The 18,400-nt window shown below is 34.4% G+C and overlaps 1 protein-coding gene across 1 annotated transcript in view; it reads right to left on the bottom strand.

The window, feature by feature from the left end:
* Positions 1–216: 216 nt before the first annotated feature.
* CNBD1 (cyclic nucleotide binding domain containing 1) overlaps positions 217–18,400 on the bottom strand; it is a gene marked incomplete at both ends in the record, with an annotated part of 392,779 nt that continues 374,595 nt past the window's right edge. The window contains 1 exon segment of the mRNA XM_081214229.1: positions 217–407. Coding sequence (XP_081070355.1) covers positions 217–407 — 191 coding nt within the window.

Here is an 18,400-nt window from a genome sequence, read left to right as displayed (position 1 = left end):
TTTTATTTTTCTGTGCTACATAGTTTAACACGTGGTTGGCTTTGTAGGCAGCATCTGTTCTTGCTCCCACTAAACTGTAAGTTGGAGTTTGCAACTGAGTGTTAAAAAAAATCAAAATCATTAGTGAGCAGTTGAAGATATTTGAGGGAAAACAGAACTTTTACTTTAAATCTGCCACTGTAAACACTTAGTTTATTTATAAACGTGTATTTTCTTCTAAGTCTCTCTTTGACCACACTTCCAACCTAGGATTTTCTCCTTGCCACACTTTGCTTTTTCTGCTATCTTTTCCTCTGACACATCACATTCCCCTTTATGCTCAGATCCCCAGGATGCATGGTCAACATCTCTGCTCACAGGGCTGGCCTTTCCAGCCAGTTCACCAGCACTTCCTATATCCACTAATCCTGATGAAAAACAAACATACTTTCTTTCTCATTTATATATTTCTTACAGAAGAATATTTTCATCCCCCCCAAAAAACAAAAATCTTCTCAAGGAGAAGACAACACCAGGATTTACTTGCTATTTCCAGGGCTCCATTGGTCATTTGCTTAAACTTCTCTCCTAACCAAGAGATAACAGAGCCTTCTCAACGTCCTCTTTTGGGGTAGTGTTTACTATCCCAGTATGATGACTTAGCTGTCAAAAAAATTTCTTCTTTTGAGTCTAGGGGCAAGTTCCAGAGGGCTTTTTTTTCCTGTTCTCCAACACATATGACCTCAGGCAGCTGAGCCACATGTTAGTAACCTGCAGATGGAACAATTTGAACTGACAATTGAAGGTTCAAGTCTGCTATTTCTTTTTATCTACTGAGGGCAGGCATTCATACCTTTAGTCTTCTTCCTTCTGAAACAGCTTTACTAAGAGACAGTTATGAAGGGAAAATTTTGTTTTTTTAATGACTTCAAGATCTTTCCAGGAAAGCTAATTTATAAATTGTTCTTAAAGTAACTATTTCCGAGTAGTTCCAGTGTTTTCTCCACATCATATTTCAGTAGGCTTATTACAAAGTCTCTTGAGTTTTTAAAATATGTGTAAAAGTATTTTATTACTTGCTTTTTTGACTTATGATCAGAATCCTGTCATCTTAATCCCAGCTACTTTCCACTTTATCATATAATGCCAACAAAACAGAGCCATGTCCACCTTATATAAGTCCTAGCACTGGTCTTACAAATGATTTTGTAAACTCTTTCATTTCTCTACTTTGTATCTGCTCCTCCTTAGAGTTTCAGTGGCATATTCTAGGCACAAATCAAAATATTTTTCTCATGTAATTGGTATTACATTCCCAGTACATTTCTCTATTTTCTGGCAGTTTTTGACCTAAACAAATCATTCTAATACTTGATTGATGACCAAATCACAAATAATGTACTTTCTCTAGGGAATTCCACCTCTACAGGTGACATCTGCCATGGACATCTTATAACAATCTTGGAAATGCTTTAATATCTTAAGATTTGGTTAACTGGCATGGCTCAATTATATATCAATTACTAGCCTAAAACTTCAGAATGATGTTTCTTAATTCTCTCACTCAAATAGACAGAATGGTTCATGCATTTAGCACTTTATTTGAATTATTCAGTATTAAACTGTGCACAATGTTCATCTCATAATGTCCCTCTTCTATTCAGTCATATGCCGATTACCATCAGGGTCTGTGTCATTTGGCAGCCATAGTGAAGAAACACCCTTGTCTCACTTTCATCATGATGATTTAATCCAAAACACAGCTGAGAGCTGCACCTTAATTCATAAATCCCAGATGAATTCTCAAAATATAACCCAGATGTTATCCCCTTTGGGAAACTTCTATTCTCACCACACTTTAGTTTTAAAAGAGTACTCAATGTGTGCTCAAATTCAACCATAAGGAAACACTGAAATCATTAGAATGAGTTAAATGGATTTCACTAAGAGTTTTGTGGGGGAGATGGAGGGGAGGGCTAGCATTGAGCACCACACTATAAACAAGTTAGTCTTTAAAAATCCCTTTAGGGAATTTCTGGTCCTCAAAGATCCTATTTGGTTAAAATGCCAATCTGTTTCCTTTTCCCTTTGACTTCTCCACCATTTTCTCATATCACACATCATAGTCTGCCACTTTTACAAATACCCACTCCAGACATGTGGACTTGGGTTCTCCCTTCCTTTCATGTAGAGAAATATCATTGGCCATCTGGCCTTCTCCAGACATCGGTATAATGTTATTGATTTAAATTTTCTCCATATTCTTCATTATATCATAAACTTGTTCAAGGTTTTTCATTTCTTGTATAAGTCACTCAATATTCTAGCATGCAATAACTAAATATTTTAAATTGTCTAATTTATAATGGCCCTCTATGCATTCTATAGCACAATGTAAATGTAAGTTTTATGGAGATTGGTATAAGGTGTATTTATTGCAACTATATTTTGTTTACATGAAAAGAATATGTTCAAACTAAAACTAAAATGGCCTACAGCTTTTGAAATATCTGTTTAAATGTTTGTACTGCTCTTGAAAAATGTGAAACTTTTAAATTCTTTTATTGTGTTAAAAAGACTTAACTTGAGATCTACCCATTTAACAGATCTTTAAGTATGTAATACTGTAGTATTATCTACAGGCAGAATGTTGTACAGGTGATCTCTAGAACATATTCATCTTGTGTGGCTGAAATTTTAGCCTAATTAATTAGCAATTCCCCCATTTACCTCTTCCCCCAGCCCTGGCAACCACAATTCTATGTTTTGCTCCCATGAATATAATTTAGATACCTCATGTAAGTGAAATTATGCAGTATTTGTCTTTCTGTGACTGGCTTATTTCACTTAGCCTAAGATCCTCAAAGTATATCTATGTGTCCATATAGCAGGCATGCAAAAGAATGAAATTGGACCTTTATCTTACACCATATACAAAAATCAACTCAAAATGGATTAAAGACTTAAACATAAAATCTGAAACTATAAAACTCCTAGAAGAAAAATAGGTGAATTTTTTTTGTAAGACTGATTACATGGTATACTTCTGTTGAGATAGGCTGTAAAAGTTTTTATAGTGTGTTATAAATATCCACATTATAAAAATATTTCCATAAGTAACATTAAAACACATAAGTAGGTAGATGGATTATTGTAAGAACTTTTACAAATATCCTATTCCATTATTTTCTAGGGTGGATGATATGAAGTAAATTTTAGTAGCAAGGCAACTAAACATTAAGACGTAATAAATGCTTACATTTAATTACCCTGAATAGCAATATTTGATATAATTTGAAATTTTACTTACATCTGACAGATGGCCAAAAGTTGATTTAGATGTTTGAAGCATAAGTTGCTAGGTTATTGGGTTTAATGCTAGAGGAAAACCAAACAAAATATTTAGAATATCATAAAAATAAATAAAAATGAGCAAAAAGTGGAGCAGTTGTTAGTATTATATTTACCAATATTTTGATATAAAAGACAATATTGGATTTTCCCTAATAATAAAATTGACTCACTGGGACTTCTTTTTAACTTCACATTCACAGACAGCCATAAGCATGAATTATTTAATCTAGTTTGTACAATGTCTAACTTCATAGTCAGAAATTAGAAATTGTATAGTACTTCACATGTGGCAGATATTATTGGTTGCCTACCCCAAAGCCATTACCTTAGCCCTTGCCAGAATCATTTTCCATGACAGAAGCTAAAAATATCAGACATTTGCTTTTTTATAGGGTACTATGCTCCTAAGTTATACCCATGTGACCCAAACTAAAGTAGTCATAATTTATCATCCCAATGGGAGCACATTTGAGAATAAAAGGGAAGTATTCATAATTCTGCTTGGACAGTAGAGCACATCTGAAGTGGAAACGTGCCAGGGGACTTTTGGGAATATATAGATTCCAGGATATAAAAACAGTCTAGGTTGAGCAACTGCCCTTTATGCTTTGGACAAGGCTGTGTTGGATCACAAAGTTTGAAGCAGAATCTTGGATGCATGAAAGGGACTACTGCCAAAACATTGAGGATAGCTGAATGAAAAAACAGAAAGAGCCAGAATCTTTTCTGACATAGTTGAATAGTTTGCTTCTTCTTACACAATAAATAGTTTTATTCTTTTAATTAGCTGTTTTTATTTACTCACATCAAAAGCATCCTAAATAATATATTTATAAATATTAATATTTAATGAAATTTGGGACCATGGTATTTCATGCACACCCCATTTAACTATTGGACAAACTTGTTTTAATAATTTTTCCTCCTATGACTTATGTAATCTTTATATTCTCTTTTATCTTCAATATTGGAATTTATGATGAATCCGCTAATTTTTAAGGTAAAATGTCAGTTTCAAAACACACTACATGATATCAATAACCAATCTTATAGCCTACTTAAAATCAATATTAATTTTAAAACTATGATGCAATTTAATATCTTGAAAACTAAACAAATTTGCTCTAAACAACAGAATTTTAAAAACAGTGGAGTAATTTATAACACATTCATTTGATTGTAATTATTAGAATACACTTTAAGCCAGCTAGAGTAAAAAAGATGTATGCCTAATAAGGACATACAAAATAATATAGCAAGTTCTAAGGACATAGTGAGAATTGAATCTGAGTTCAGAAATATCAGAAAACAAGGGTGCTAGCTTTGTATGTTGGGAATAACACAATGTCTCTTATACTGCTACGTTTCAACCCCCTTACATTATCAGCTGGCTTCCCTCACAATCTCTTAATGAGGAATGCCAAAATCCAAGTTTACATAATCTTGTAATTCAGTATACTACAAATTGGCCCTAGTGTTTATGACAGCATTTACTTATTGAGAAAAGATAATTGCTTTGTCCAAACCTATAAATTTGTTTACATTAGATTAAGAGTCTCTCTGGTTCAGTTAGAAGAGATTGATTAAGAAACTTTCACTTCTGGGCCTGTGAATGGGACATGAAAATGAAGAGGTCTGGTACAAGAAAGAAGTCAAGCAAATTCGAATTTGATAGGGCATGTTAAATGCTAGGCACTCCCTCAGACAACTTTCATAATATCTAATGCAATCCTCACATAATTTCAATAAGACAGATTTTCTGGCAACAATTATACAAATGAGAAATTGATGCCTCAGGACAATTAAGCAAGCGTCATTGCCAGAATTTTAGCCAAGGTCTGTCTTCTTGATAAAAAGGTAGAAAAATGGATAATTACTTTATTAGACGTTACAGATATGGCTACTGATTTTTGTTAACATAAGGCATAACACAGAATTGTATGGATTTTCCCTCAATTTTACCAGTGTAAAAGTATAGGAACATCATTTTGTCATAATAGATGTTATATTATTATTCATGTTTTCTTACACCAACCTTAGATTACCCATATCACGATGTTGCTTTTAATAATTTAGAATATCAAGCAGTTTATATCAGAGAAAAGAATATGTATCTAAATTGAAATTAGGAAGCAGTTTGTGGTGTGCCTATAGTATTATCATAACATTTAAACTGTATTTGAATTTGAATTACAAAAAAAAAAGAAAATCTAGGAGAGAGTATTCATTCAAAAGCAGATTTTATTTGAGATGAAGTTGGTATTTTTTAGTACATTAACAAAATTGTGCAACCATCACAATCGTCTAATGTTGGAATATTTTCATCCCTGAAAACAAATGCTGTACCTAATTGCATTCAGTCCCCATTCCCACCTCCACCTTAGACCCTTGGCAGTACTAATTTACTTTCTGCCTCTATGGATTCGCCTTTTCTGGATACATCATACAAGTGAAATCATACAATATGTAGCTTATTGTGTCTGGCTTTTTTAGTTAGCATAATGTTTTTGAAGTTCACCATGTTGTAGCATAAATTGATAATTCATTACATTTTTATGGCTGAATAAGTCCCTTGTATGGACGTGCCATGTTTCTTTAGTCATTCACCAGCTGATGTACATTTGTTTACACTTTGGGGCTAGGAGTATCATTACTGGGCCATATGAAAGCTCAGTGGTTTACTTTTTGAGAGCTGCCAAACTATTTTCCAATGCACCATTTTACATTGTCATCAGCTATGTATGAGGTTTCCAATTTCTTCACATTCTCATTAACACTTATTATTGCCTGTGCTTTTTATTTTGCCATCTTAGTGGATGGAAGTGACATCACATTTTTCTGATTAGAATTTCTCCTAATTTGGAGAACGGATATTCAAGATTATTTGCTCACTTTTTAACCAGTTTATTTTGGTTATTTTGGTAGAATTGCAATAGTTCTGCATATATCCTGGATACTAGACTGCAATCAGATGTATGATTTGCAAATCACATATCTCTCATTTTGTGAGTGGTCTTAGTTTCTAAGTTTCTTCTTAGTTTCTAAATAGTGCCTCTTAAGCACACAAAAGTTTTGTCTTCTTTAAATTTTTTTATGAAGTCAACTTTATTTATCCTCTCTTTGGCTTCATGTTATTTGAAGTATCACATGTAGAAACCATTGCCTAATGCAAGGTCATGAAGATCTACATCTATGTTTTCTTTTATGAGTTTTATAAATTTAGCTGTTACATTTCAGTATTTGATGCACTTTTAACTTATTTTTTGTATATGGTAGGAGGTAGGGGGGTCCAGTTTTCACAGCACCATTTATTGAAATTGTCTTAGTACTATTGTTGGAAATCAATTAACCATAAATATGTGGGTTTATTTCTGGATTCTTAATGATATTTCATTACTCTAAAATTTATCCCTATGCTACTACTACATAATCATGACTACTGTAGTTTGTGTAGTAAGTTTTGAAATCCAGAAGTGTGAGTCCTCCTACTTAGCTCTTCTTTTCCGAGATGCTTATGACTATTCTATGTTCCTTGTAGTTCCATATTAATTTTAGGATCAGTTTGTTGATTTCTGCAAGAAAAAAAAGAGAACTGAGATTTGATAGGGGCTATGTCGAACCTGTAGATCAGTTATGTCAAAACTGTAGATCAATTTGGTGAGTATTGCCATCCTAACAATATTAGGTGCTCCAATCCATGAATACACAGTGTCTTTTCATTTATTTAGGCTTTCTTTAAATTTATTTCAGTGATGCTTTGTAGTTTTCAGTGTACAAGGCAAACACTTCTTTTATTAGATTTATTCCTAAGTATTTTATTCTTTTTGACGCTATTATACATGGACTTATTTTCTTAATTTCATTTTCATGTTGTTTATTGCTAAGGCATAGAAATACAGTTGATTTTTATATACAAATCTTGTATCCTTCTGAACTCATTTATTGACTCTGATAGTTTTTTTGTGTGAATTTCTAAGGATTTTCTATATACACAATTAAGTCATCAGCAAAGAGAGATAGGGTTAATTCTTCCATTCCAGTAAGGATATCATTTTTTTTTTCTTACCTAATTTCCCAACAGATGGTCTTCATCAGGATCTGAAAATTCTGTGCTCTGAGACTGCTTCTTTGATAGTGATACATGCAATTTTACCAGTGTATAAAATTTTAGGAGCCTAAAACAGGACATTTTAAGGCAATCTTCAGAAGTAACCTATGGCCACAAAAGATCTTATGAGGCAGTAGTTCTCAAATTGTGCTCCTCAGGCCAGCAGTATAAGTACCACTTGGTTCCTTGTTAAAACTACATATTTCTTGGGCCACAGCCCAGACTTACTGAATCAGAAACTCTGAGTTTGAGGACCAGTACTTGATATGCTCTTGGAGTTCCATTAGTGCTCATGGAGAAAACTACTGCTACAGAGAAAACTAATGCCACATACTCCAAAGCAGGTGCAGTCAGTATCCACATGAGACGGCAACTCCTGGGTTGTGCTCAGATCCTTGTGTAGCAATGAATGCCAGTTGTTGCTCACATTGCTTGCCATCTGCAGGGATTACTGGGAACTCAGCAGATCCCTCTCCACTTTGTCTGTCTTGGAGAATCTGACAAGTGACTTGCTGCTGGAGGAAACAGACCTGCAGCATCAGGCACCCAGGCCCCTGAGGGCTGAGAAAAACCACAGTTCCTTGACACACCTGTAACTCATTTGAGGAGGTGCTGCTTATGAAACTCAGCTTTATCATCAAAAGATGGATTCTCCATTCAAAAAGTATACTCCTAGCAGCTTGCAAAATGAGATCAAAATCACCGAGTACTACAAGTATTTTCTAATTATAGAAATTACTTTTATAATGAGAAAATACTTGTTTACATTTGTTATAAGAAGTAGCAGTACATTTTGAAAAATGCTAAACATATAAAGAAAAATACATAATGATGTAATCAGTAATGATTCTTTAATAGTTATTGTATTATACCTTAAGGTATGATATTATTAGTATGTATCTATGAACTCCTCCTTTCCTAACCTTCTACCCACACATATCTAGTACATATTATTCATTTCCAAGTGTGCACATGGTAGGCACACTAAAATAGCAAAAAAAAAAAAAAAGAAAAAAGAAATCTGACCATTTGACAAAACGTAGTGGCCACTCATCTTAGTATTTATGGGAAAATAGTATGTTAATGTCATTAAGATAGCATTTGTCACATTACTGCTGTGGTTGTTTTAATGGGAAATTTCAGTTAATTTACAGGAAATGTCTCAGTACACATAACTTGGTGGGAATTTAGGAAACAGTGATGTATATATTACAACAGAAATGTATGTAAAAAAATTAAAATAAAAAGTAGAAGATATGAATGTCAGGAGAAGGCTAAAAAATTGTCAATAAATTCCCATCAATAAAACTTTAATATAGCAGCTTCTGGTGGGTGGCTTATTATTTCCTTTGTGTTCATTAATATATTTTTAAGAACAACTTTTCTAGTTGGTTATAGATCAGCATCTTTTGGCAATAGCACAATGTTTGTGAGAATTTTGTACAATGAGCTTTTAAATATGTGTGTGAATGAAATTAAGATATACTTAATCTCGAATAATCCTGCCTTTGAAATGCCTGAGTTTAACTATAGAAGGAATAAGAGTTGTATTTTTAGTAAGTTGAAAGTTAAACATGGAACTGTAAGGACTTCTGTTATTTGCTCATTCGGTAAAAATTTTAGCTTCAACTGTGTGCCAGAAATGAGGACAAATAAAACATAGCTATGACCTTGGATAGCCATATATGCTACTGATAGAGAAGAAATTAAAATACTTAAAATAAAATAGAAAAATCTTCTAATAAATACTGGAGGAGCAGAATAGAAAGAGAAAAGTAGCCCAAACCTCTCAGAAAGGATTCAGAAAGGCATTTCAATTAATGGAATCTCAAATATAAGGAGAAGAAGTTAAAATTCTGTTATTTTCTGTATTAGTAAGACATACACTAAAAGTTTGTGGTCGGTGTGGGGCCCTACATTTCAAAATGGGAGTAAATCAGAAAGATATCTGGCAAAGACAATGTTAACTAGAAAAAAGTCCTATGAGGAAAAGTAAAAATAATTGATGCTATTTAGTTAGAAAAGAAAGTTGTGACATCATGCAAATGGAAAGTTAATGTTTCTTCAGATTCTTGTAGAACAGACCATGACAAGCCTATCAAAAATACATTATATTTGGGACTTTGCTTTTGCTTATGATGGACTAGCTTGTGTCAAACCCACTCTACTGGCAGGAACAACTAGAAAAACTGGGTAAAATGCATTAAATCTCTTTGGAGGCATCAGAAATTACCAAGACAACCAAGATTTGAAGGGAGAACATCTCAGAGAGAAAAGAAAATGCTGAAACTGTGGCTTTGTGCCATTTTTCCTTTCCTGGTATCTGCTGATTCCTAAGCAGGGGAAAGCTTGGAGACTGAGAATCAACTAGAGGCTGGTGTATGAGTCTGAGAAGTTATGTCGATCTTTTGGCAGTCTTATGGTGCAGGGAAGGGCAAAGCTGAAGCTCAGGGCCAATTAAGAGGCTGATTAACACACCAGATCCTGGAAGTCTGCACTCAAAGTACAAGATCAAATCTGAAATAGACCAGCCCTAAAAAAACTGAAACCCAGCTTTAAGTTAGCTCCGTTTCAATACTGGATTCAGGAGATAAGCCAGAAATATGCAAAAGTAAATATCTATGGGAAAGATAAGATCATCCAGATATAAAATTTATCCCTAGGGCTTCTCTGGTGGCTCAGTGGTTGAGAATCTGCCTGCTAATGCAGGGGACACGGATTCAAGCCCTGGTCTGTGAAGATCCCACATGCTGCAGAGCAACTAGGCCCGTGAGCCACAACTACTGAGCCTGCGTGTCTGGAGCCTGTGCTCTGCAACAAGAGAGGCTGCGATAGTGAGAGGCATGCACACCGTGATGATGTGGCCCCCGCTTGCCACAGCTAGAGAATGCCCTTGCACAGAAATGAAGACCCAACACAGCAAAAATAAATAAATTAATTAATAAACTCCTACCCCCAACATCTTAAAAAAAAAAAAGTAAGAGAAAAAAAAAAGAAAACAAGAAGCATCACGCAGTTTCCTTCAAATAGGCAGCAGCATGCAGGAAAAAAAAAAGAAAAAAAAAGTATCCTTACTGTATTTTTACACAATAATTAGGATTCAATCATATATTACCAGGCTATCACAATACAAGATCAATATACATAAAACAAACAAAGGAAAAAAAAAAGAAAATGAAAAATAGAGATTCAGGAAGGTGACCTAGATGTTAAAGTTATAAGGACTTTATAATAACTTTGATTCATAGGTTTATGAAAAGTATATTTCAGGATAAAGAATTTTAGTAGTTAGCTAGTATCTGTTAATAAAAATCAAAAGGTAATTATAGAATTAACAATAAAATAACAAGAATTAAAGACTTGATAACTGGGATTAAGAAGATTAGACACAGAGGATTAATGAATTGGATATAGCTCAGAAGAAAACGCTCAACTTGAAGCATGGAAAGAAAATACAGAGAAAAATTTAAGAAGATGTCTGATGTACTAAGAGTTATAACCCCATGAACAAAGGAGACAATGAAGTAGAGCAATATTTGAAGAGGTATTACCAAGAATGCAAGCCATAAAATACAAACAAAAAATGTAAAGTGTATTGTAGAACTAAAGGAGAAAGATGATACAATAAACAAAAATATCTACAAGACAATGCAGACAGCTACCTTCAAGAATATTAGGTAATATGAGTTTCCTTGAAAGAATATAAAAAACACTATATGGGGGAAAATGATGAGTTGGACTGCATTAAAATGAAGAACTTCTCATCTAATGAAAACATTAAGAGAAATTCATTAAGAGAAAATTCAATGGAAGAAAATATCTGCCATACATACATCTAACTCATGTATAAAATTTACTGAAAAAAATCCACAAATGAATAAAAATACAGGCCACTCAATATTCACATGAGCAAGTGGATATCAAAGAGGATATCCAAATCACAAATGAAAATATTTTAACACTGTTTAACCTTATTATTCTTCAAGGTAATGCAAATTGAAGCTACGAGATAACTTTACTTCCTATCCAAATTGCTGCAAGGACAGAAAATACAGGGAGTTGACAAGGATTGGAAGTAATGAGAATTCTTATAGACTGATAGGTGGAGTGAAAATTTGTACATATCAATTTGAAAAATTATTTTTCAATATTTACTAAAATTTAACATATGCATAAACTACGACCTAGAAATTCAATTCTGAGAAATAAGACTACCAGAAATACATTCAATAAAAGGCATTTACTAGAATGATGAAATATTCATGGCAGTATTTTTTCATAGCAAACTCAAATTACAAACAATATCAATATCCTCAACCATATCAATCAACAATAGAACTGATTAATAAGTATAGTATAATCAGATAAGAAGATGTCATTCAGCAATAAAAATAAACAAATACTGATCTAAGCAACAACATAGATGGATCTTGCAAACACAAGAATGAGCAAAAGAGGCCATAAACTGAACTATACACTGTATTTCATTATGTATAACTTAAAAATGAGCAAAACTTCTTTACAGAATTACCAGTGAGAATAGTGATTAACTTTGAGGATGCAGATAGGTTTTGTAAATAAATGGGAAAGGTCAAGCAAGGACTTCTGTGGTGTTTTAAAAGTCTGATTTATACCCTGTTTTTCAATCTGGGGCTGTGGACCATGGGTAGCCATGAAGATGCTATCAGTGGCATGTAAATCCACATATAAACTACATATTATCTTAGTGAATAAATGTTTTTCAAAAATATTTTTAAATACATGGAGAATTTATTTTGATACAAAATCACTGAAATTGTTATTAAATTCATAGTAGTTTTTGCCATTAGGTATTTTGTCAATCTATAGTCACCAGTATAATATCATCCTATAGATGTTAATAAAACATTTCACATTAAAAATGTTCCTCATTCATGAACAAAGGTTGGAATCAACAGCTTAGATGATATACTGAGATACAGATCATTTAAATGAATGGTCTTCTAAAATCTCTCTATATGGTATATATTTTTAATTAAAAGAAGATACATTTCAACTGATACAAGCTATCAAACTAAGTTTTGTAGTTTGGCGAATCATAAGAGAAGGGCTTCACTTCAAGGTCCACAGAGAAATATACTGAAAGTAAGATGCAAATGTGCAGGAAATTCACGTTGTAGTGGATAATTAATTTCCATTAATACTCTCCACATGTTACCAGATAGCAGATTTTTTTGTTGCTGTTTTTGTTTTTAACATCTTTATTGGAGTATAATTGCTTTACAATGGTGTGTTTGTTTCTGCTTTATAACAAAGTGAATCAGTTATACATATACATATGTCCCCAAATCTCTTCCCTCTTGCGTCTCCCTCCCTCCCACCCTACCTATCCCACCCCTCTAGGTGGTCACAAGGCAGAGAGTTGACCTCCCTATGCTATGTGGCTGCTTCCCACTAGCTATCTATTTTACGTTTGGTAGTGTATATATGTCCATGCCACTCTCTCACTTTGTCCCAGCTTACCCTTCCCCCAACCCTTATCCTCAAGTCCATTCTCTAGTAGGTCTGGGTCTTTATTCCCATCTTGCCCCTAGGTTCTTCATGACCAATTTTTTTTTTTCTTTAGATTCCATATATATGTGTTAGCATATGGTATTTGTTTTTCTCTTTCTAACTTATTTTACTCTGTATGACAGACTCTAGGTCCATCCACCTCACTACAAATAATTCAATTTTTTTTCTTCATATGGGTAAGTAATATTTCATTATATATATGTGCCACATCTTTATCCATTCATTTGTTGTTGGACACTTAGGTTGCTTCCATGTCCTGGCTATTGTAAATAGAGCTGCAATGAACATTTTGGTACATGACTCTTTTTGAATGACAGTTTCCTCAGGGTATATGCCCAGTAGTGGGATGGCTGGGTCGTATGGTAGTTCTATTTTTAGTTTTTTAAGGAACCTCAGCACCATTCTCCATAGTGGCTGTATCAACTTACTTTCCCACCAACACTGCAACAGGGTACAGTTTTCTCCACACCCTCTCCAGCATTTATTCTTTGCAGATTTTTTGATGATGGCCATTCTGACCGGTGTGAGAGGATATCTCATTGTAGATTTGATTTGCATTTCTCTATTAATGATGTTGAGCATTCTTTCATGTGTTTGTTGGCAATCTGTATATCTTCTGTGCAGAAATGTCTATTTAGGTCTTCTCCCCATTTCTGGAATGGGTTGTTTGTTTTCTTGATATTGAGCTGCACGAGCTGCTTGTAAATTTTGTAGATTAATCCTTTGTCAGTTGCTTCATTTGCAAATATTTTCTGCCATTCAGAATGTTGTATTTTCATCTTTTTTTATGGTTTCCTTTGCTGTGCAAAAGCTTTTAAGTTCCATAAGGTCCCATTTGTTTATTTTTGTTTTTGTTTCCATTTCTCTAGGAGGTGGGTCAAAAAGGATCTTGCTGTGATTCATGCCATAAAGTGTTCTGCCTATGTTTTCCTCTAAGAGTTTGATAGTGTCTACCTTACATTAAGGTCTTTAATCCATTTTGAGTTTATTTTTGTGTATTATGTTAAGGATGGTTCTAATTTCATTGTTTTACATGGAGCTGTCCAGTTTTCCAAGCACCACTTGTAGAAGAGGTTGTCTTTTTGCCACTGTATATTCTTGCCTCCTTTATCAAAGATAAGGTGACCATATGTGTGTGGGTTTATCTCTGGGCTTTCTATCCAGTTCCATTGATCTATATTTCTGTTTTTGTGCCAGTATCATACTGTCTTGATTACTATGGCTTTGTAGTATAGTTTGAAGTCAGGGAGACTGATTCCTCCAGCTCTGTTTTTCTTTCTCAAAATTGCTTTGGCTATTCGGGGTCTTTTGTGTTTCCATACAAATTGTGAAATTTTTGTTCTCATTCTGTGAAGAATGCTAGTGGTAGTTTGACAGGGATTGAATTGAATCTGTAGATTGCTTTAGGTAGTAGAGTCATTTTCACAATGTTGATTCTTCCAATCCAAGAACATGGTATATCTCTCCATCTATTTGTATCATCTTTAATTTCTTTCATCAGTGTCTTATAATTTTCTGCATACAGGTCTTTTGTCTCCTTAGGTAGGTTTACTCCTACATATTTTATTCTTTTTGTTGCAATGGTAAATGGGACAGTTTTCTTAATTTCACTTTCAGATTTTTTCATCATTAGTGTATAGGAATGCAAAAGACTTCTGTGCATTAATTTTGTATCCTGCTACTTTACCAAATTCATTGAATAGCTCTAGTAGTTTTCTGGTAGCATCATTAGGATTATCTCTGTATAGTATCATGTCGTCTGCAAACAGTGACAGCTTTACTTTTTCTTTTCTGATTTGAATTCTTTTTATTTCTTTCTCTTCTCTGATTGCTGTGGCTAAAACTTCCAAAACTATGTTGAATAATAGTGGTGAGACTGGGCAACCTTGTCTTGTTCCTGATCATAGTGGAAATAGTTTCACTTTTTCAGCATAAGGACAATGTTGGCTTTAGGTTTGTCATATATGGCCTTTATTATGTTGAGGAAAGTCCCTCTATGCCTATTTTCTGCAGGGTTTCTATCATAAATGGGTGTTGAATTTTGTCGAAAGCTTTCTCTGCATCTATTGAGATGATCATATGTTTTTTTCTTCTTCAATTTGTTAATATGGTGTATCACATTGATTGATTTGTATATATTGAGGAATCCTTGCATTCCTGGGATAAACCCCACTTGATCATGGTGTATGATCCTTTTAACGTGCTGTTGGATTCTGTTTTCTAGTGGTTTTTTTTGTTTTGTTTTGTTTTGGGTTTTTTTTGGCTGTACTCGGGCCCCTCACTGTTCTGGCCTCTCCCGTTGCAGAGCACAGGCTCTGGAAGTGCATGCTAAGTGGCCATGGCTCACGGGGCCAGCCACTCCGTGGCATGTGGGATCTTCCCAGACTGGTGTATGAACCCCTGTCCCCTGCTTCGGCAGGCAGACTCTCAACCACTGCGCCACCAAGGAAGTGCTGTTTGCTAGTATTTTGTTGAGGATTTTTGCATCTCTGTTCATCAGTGATATTTGCATTTAGGTTTCTTTCTTCGTGACATCTTTGTCTGGTTTTGGTATCAGGGTGATGGTGGCCTCGTAGAATGAGTTTGGGAGTGTTCCTCCCTCTGCTATAGTTTGGAAGAATTTGAGAAGGATAGGTGTTAGCTCTTCTCTAAATGTTTGATAGAATCGCCTGTGAAGCCATGTGGTCCTGGGCTTTTATTTGTTGAAACATTTTAAATCACAGTTTCATATCAGTGCTTGTGATTGGCCTGGTCATATTTTCAATTTCTTCCTAGTTCAGTCTCGGCAAGTTGTGCATTTCTAAGAATTTGTCCATTTCTTCCAGGTTGTCCATTTTATTGGCATAGCGTTGCTTGTAGTAATCTCTCATGATCCTTTGTATTTCTGCAGTGTCAGTTGTTACTTCTCCTTTCTCATTTCTAATTCTATTGATGTGAGTCTTCTCCCTTGTTTTCTTGATGAGTCTGGCTAATGGTTTATCAATCTTGTTCATTTTCTCAAAGAGCCAGCTTTTAGTTTTATTGATCTTTGCTATTGTTTCCTCATCTCTTTTTCATTTATTTTTGGTCTGATTTTTATGATTTATTTCCTTCTGCTAACTTTGGGGGTTTTTTTGTTGTTGTTCTTCTTTCTCTAATTGCTTTAGGTGTAAGGTTAGGTTTTTTATTTGAGATGTTTCTTGGTTCTTAATGTAGGATTGTGTTGCTATAAACTCCCTTCTTAGAACTGCTTTTGCTGCATCCCATAGGTTCTGGGTTGTTGTTTTTACATTGTCATTTGTTTCTAGGTATTTTTTGATTTCCTCTTTGATTTCTTCAGTCTTCTCTTGGTTATTAAGTAGTGTATTGCTTAGCCTCCATGTGTTTGTATTTTTTACAGATTTTTTTCCTGTAATTGATATGTAGTCTCATAGCATTGTAGTTGCAAAAGATACTTGATAGGATTAAAATTTTCTTAAATTTACCAAGGCTTGATTTGTGACCCAAGATATGATCTATCCTGGAGAATGTTCCACGAGCACTTGAAAAGTGTGTGTATTCTCTTGTTTTTGGATGGAATGTCCTATAAATATCAATTAAGTCCATCTTGTTTAATGTATCATTTAAAGCTTGTGTTTCCTTATTTATTTTCATTTTGGATTATCTGTCCATTGGTGAAAGTGGGGTGTTAAAGTCCCCTACTATGAATGTGTTACTGTTGATTTCCCCTTTTATGGCTGTTAGTATTTGCCTTATGTATTGAGGTGCTACTATGTTGAGTGCATAAATATTTACAATTTTTATATCTTCTCTTGGATTGATCCCTTGATCATTATGTGGTGTCCTTCTTTGTCTCTAATAATAGTCTTTGTTTTAAAGTCTATTTTGTCTGATATGAGAATTGCTACTCCTGCTTTCTTTTGATTTCCATTTGCACAGAATAACTTTTTCCATCCACTCACTTTCAGGATGTATGTGTCCCTAGGTCTGATTTGGGTCTCTTGTAGACAGCATATATATGGGTCTTGTTTTTGTATCCATTTGGCCAATCTATGTCTTTTGTTTGGAGCATTTAAACCATTTACATTTAAAGTAATTATCAATATGTATATTCCTATTACTCTTTTCTTAATTGTTTTGCATTTGTTATTGTAGGTCTTTTCCTTCTCTTGTGTTTCTTGCCTAGAGAAGTTCCTTTAACATTTGTTGTAAAGCCTGTTTTGTGGTGCTGAATTCTCTCAGCTTTTGCTTGTCTGTAAAGGTTTTAATTTCTCCATCGAATCTGAATGAGATCCTTCGTTTGTAGAGTAATCTTGCTCGTAGGTTTTCTCTCCTTCATCACTTAAATATGTCCTGCCACTCCCTTCTGCCTTGCAGAATTTCTGCTGAAATTTCAGCTGTTAACCTTATGAGGATTCCCTTGTGTGTTATTTGTTGTTTTTCCCTTGCTGCTTTTAATTTTTTTTCTTTGTATTTAATTGTTGATAGTTTGATTAATATGTGTCTTGGCATATTTCTCCTTGGATTTATCCTGTATGGGACTCTCTGTGCTTCCTGGACTTGATTAACTATTTTCTTTCCCATATTAGGGAATTTTTCTATTATAATCTCTTCAAATATTTCTCAGTCCCTTTCTTTTTCTCTTCTTCTTCTGGGACCCCTATAATTCGAATGTTGGTGAGTTTAGTGTTGTCCCAGAGGTCTCTGATACTGTCCTCAGTTCTTTTCATTCTTTTTTCTTTATTCTACTCTGCAGTAGTTATTTCTACTATTTTATCTTCCAGTTAACTTCTCCGTTCTTCTGCCTCAGTTATTCTGCTATTGATCCCTTCTACAGAATTTTGAATTTCATTTATTTTGTTGTTCATCACTATTTGTTTGTTCTTTAGTTTTTCTAGGTCCTTGTTAAACATTTCTTTTATTTTTTCCATTCTATTTCCAAGATTTTGCATCATCTTTATTATCATTATTCTGAATACTTTTTCAGGTAGACTGCCTATTTCCTCTTCATTTGTTATGTCTGATGGGTTTTTGCCTTGCTACTTCATCTGCTGTGTGTTTCTCTGTCTTATCATTTTGCTTAACTTATTGTGTTTAGGGTCTCCTTTTCGCAGGCTGCAGGTTCATAGTTCTCGTTCTTTTTGGTGTCTGCCCCCAGTGCCTTCGGTTGGTGCAGTGGGTTGTAGGCTTCCTGGTGGCAGGGATTGGTGCCTGTATTCTGGTCAATGAGGCTGGATCTGGTCTTTCTGATGGGCAGGACTAAGTCTGGTGGTGTGTTTTGGTGTATCTTTGACCTTATTTTCATTTTGGCAGCCTCTCTCCTAATGGGTGGCATTGTGTTTCTGTCTTACTATTTGTTTGGCATAGGGTATCCAGTACTGTAGCTTGCTGGTCTTTGAGTAGAGCTGGGTCTTGGTGTTGAGATGG

This window comes from Mesoplodon bidens (genome assembly GCF_964165515.1).
Source record: "Mesoplodon bidens genome assembly, chromosome: 16".
In the NCBI taxonomy this organism is placed as follows: Eukaryota; Metazoa; Chordata; class Mammalia; order Artiodactyla; family Ziphiidae; genus Mesoplodon; species Mesoplodon bidens.
Note: the sequence above shows the minus strand (reverse complement) of the source record. Positions and strands in the feature narration are given on the sequence as shown.